This window comes from Hyperolius riggenbachi, chromosome 10 (genome assembly GCF_040937935.1).
Source record: "Hyperolius riggenbachi isolate aHypRig1 chromosome 10, aHypRig1.pri, whole genome shotgun sequence".
NCBI lineage: Eukaryota > Metazoa > Chordata > Amphibia > Anura > Hyperoliidae > Hyperolius > Hyperolius riggenbachi.
The window spans coordinates 175,742,329-175,745,063 of NC_090655.1; the positions used below are offsets into that span (position 1 = coordinate 175,742,329).

The following is a 2,735-nucleotide window of genomic DNA, read 5'->3' on the forward strand; positions in this document are numbered from 1 at the left end:
TGATTGGTCCCATTTCAGTCTTAAATATTTTGCATACAATTTGTATCAACTTGGAATTATTAACTCATTGGCCATCTCATTCTTAGTGTGCATGACAGGGTGTGCGGTGGTGTGACAGGAGGCAAGAGAAGAGGGCATCCATTTTTGTCTTAAGTTCTTTTGCACACTGTCCATAAAGAGGAACCATAAACACATAGTAGAATGCAGTAAATTGTTCATGATACACTTACTTTTACTGAAAAATCCTGGTTTCAGCATCAGAAACACTTACTATAGCTGTGTATATTGGTAAATAGCTTCATCCTCTGAGACTTAGCCTAGGCTGCTTATTATGCAGAATTCTGCCCCCATCCCAAGCATTCTGGGAGAGTAGAGATAATTTCTACTGTCTTTAGAACTCTCAGAAACCGAACATTCCACAGAATTCACCTGCTACCAGTACTAAAGATGTTGCTGCCTGTGAAGGTGATACATTTCAGAAAGCAAATCAGGGAGAGGTAAGAGTTTAAAATTTGTAAACACTGACTAAATAATTTATAAATGATTATTGTATAGAACATTTTGTTCATTTATACATCAGTTCCTCTTAGTCACGTTCTCATCTAAAGAAGGTGGGGTGTATGTGAGTTTTATTGCAGCCCACCAGAACAAGACGCAACATTTCATCTTATTGAGATTAGGCTTTTCATTTTATAAACTGATGAGGGACAATTGCCCTTACTAAAAATGTCAAACAGGTAGACACAGGAATACTTCCGCAGGAAACACGTCATTTGCCACGGAAGCGAAAGTAAAGGAAGCCGGAAGTGCTGAGTTCAAGGCGGCACGTTATCATTCTATTTTTTTTTACAGAAGCATTGAGTAAATTTGTGCAAGTCGTGGAAACAGCCAAGATAGACGTATAAGAGGAAGTAGCGCCGTTCTGCTGCTAAACGCCACCGAATCTCATTATGTCATTGACGTGTTACAGTGAGTGTCGCGAAATCTCTGCTGCCATGTGTGTTCGCGCCTGCTCTCTCCACTGCTCTCTCATACACGGGTCTCTGGCAATGCACATAATTAAGCTGTATGTGTGGCGGGATTGATTGCTGTTTGTAGTGTTTTTTCCACTCCACATCTTTCCAAATTGAAATACATAATCGGCTAGTTTGTGCTCAGAGATGCGTGTTTCTCTTTAGACTAGCGGTAGATAGTTGCTATGTGAATGAAATCATTAAGATTGACATTGCAGATAATCTGTAATCCGTAATCATGTAACGGCACGTCGGTTCTTTGATTCAACGTGTTTGAAAATAGACTGCCGCACACCTCTCAACGTTTAAAAATGGGAAAGAGTAAGTGGCTTAGATTAGTCTAAAACACAACACGTGCTATATGTTATGTGGACAGCATATAGTGAAATATTTATAAGTGCATACGCCTTGTACACACCAATTTTGATTGGCCAATCAATGACCAATTTTACCACCCCCATCTAGTATGAGATACACGATCTGTTCATAGTATTCAAAATATGTGGACTCTCATAGTAGGAAAATTGCATTGTGTGTACCTAACATAATACTACTACATACAAGTGGTAAGTTGGTCAGTCATCGTCCGGAAGGTGTGTACCAGACAGGCTGTGACGGGGAGGAGTTGAGCAATTTTATTGGGTACCTGGAGTCGGTGGTTTCATAAACTGAGGAGTTTGAGTCGGATGGTTTTTGTACTGACTCCACAGCCTTGGTATCAGGATTTCCAGTCTGCCACAGTAAAACATGTTATGTTTGCAGAAGATGTGTGCAAATGCAGCTAGCCTAATTGAGGTGACCAATGGTATTCTGCTTCCTGCTGCCACCAATGTGATTGTGAGCACTAATTTGTAAGAAATGGGGGACTTAAGGGGCATGGGTGGTGCTACACTGGGGCACTGCTCCCCCCCCTGGAAACACTGTGCCCACACACACACACACTCACTGACATACAGTTAAAGAGACACTGAAGCGAGAATAAATCTCGCTTCAGTGCTTATATTCAGCAGGGGCATGTGTGCCCCTGCTAAAACGATGCTATCCCGCGGCTAGACGGGGGTCCCTTACCCCCCCCCCCCCCCCCCCCGCAAAATCTATGACCAACTTGGTCGTAGATTTTGCTGCTGTTGAGACAGGGCTAACGGCTGCAGCCCTGCCTCTCAGCGCTGTCTATCAGCGGCGCATCTCCGCCTCTCCCCTGCCCCTCTCAGCGAAGGAAGACTGAGAGGGGCGGGGGAGAGGCAGAGATACGCGCGTGAGGCAGGGCTGCAGCAGTTAGCCCTGCCTCTATGCGTAAGAGATCCCCCGCTGTACGGAGAGGATTTGTGAGGTAAGGGACCCCCGTTTAGCGGCGCGATAGCGCCGGTTTAGCAGGGGCACACATGCCCCTGCTGAATATGAGCTCTGAAGCGAGATTTATTTATTCCCGCTTCAGACTCTCTAACGGTTTCCAGGCTCCAGCAGCAGTAGTGAGCAAGATAGGGTCTGTAAAAAACGCTCCATCTCAGCTTGAGCCTATGTAGGTGTTAAGTAAACCAAGGGTCTTATATATTTGGCATAAATGCCTCACAATCCTTGCAAGATCCCTTGTAATTAATGTATCTGGAATACACTTATATTAGTAATAAAAAAAAATCTCTTTACCTCCTTTTGATTGTAGATTTGCATTGTTTGTAAACATTGTCAGTCAACAGGAATATAGTCTGACGAAGGTTCACAGGC

General features: G+C 43.9%; 1 protein-coding gene across 1 annotated transcript in view; it reads left to right on the forward strand.

Moving 5' to 3' along the window:
* The first annotated feature begins 773 nt into the window (after window positions 1-773).
* PRPF19 (pre-mRNA processing factor 19) overlaps window positions 774-2,735 on the forward strand; it is a 170,848-nt gene continuing 168,886 nt past the window's right edge. Inside the window, exon 1 of the mRNA XM_068257991.1 lies at window positions 774-969. Within this exon, the coding sequence (XP_068114092.1) occupies window positions 951-969 (19 nt within the window). The 5' untranslated portion in view covers window positions 774-950. The remainder of the gene's footprint in view (window positions 970-2,735) is intronic.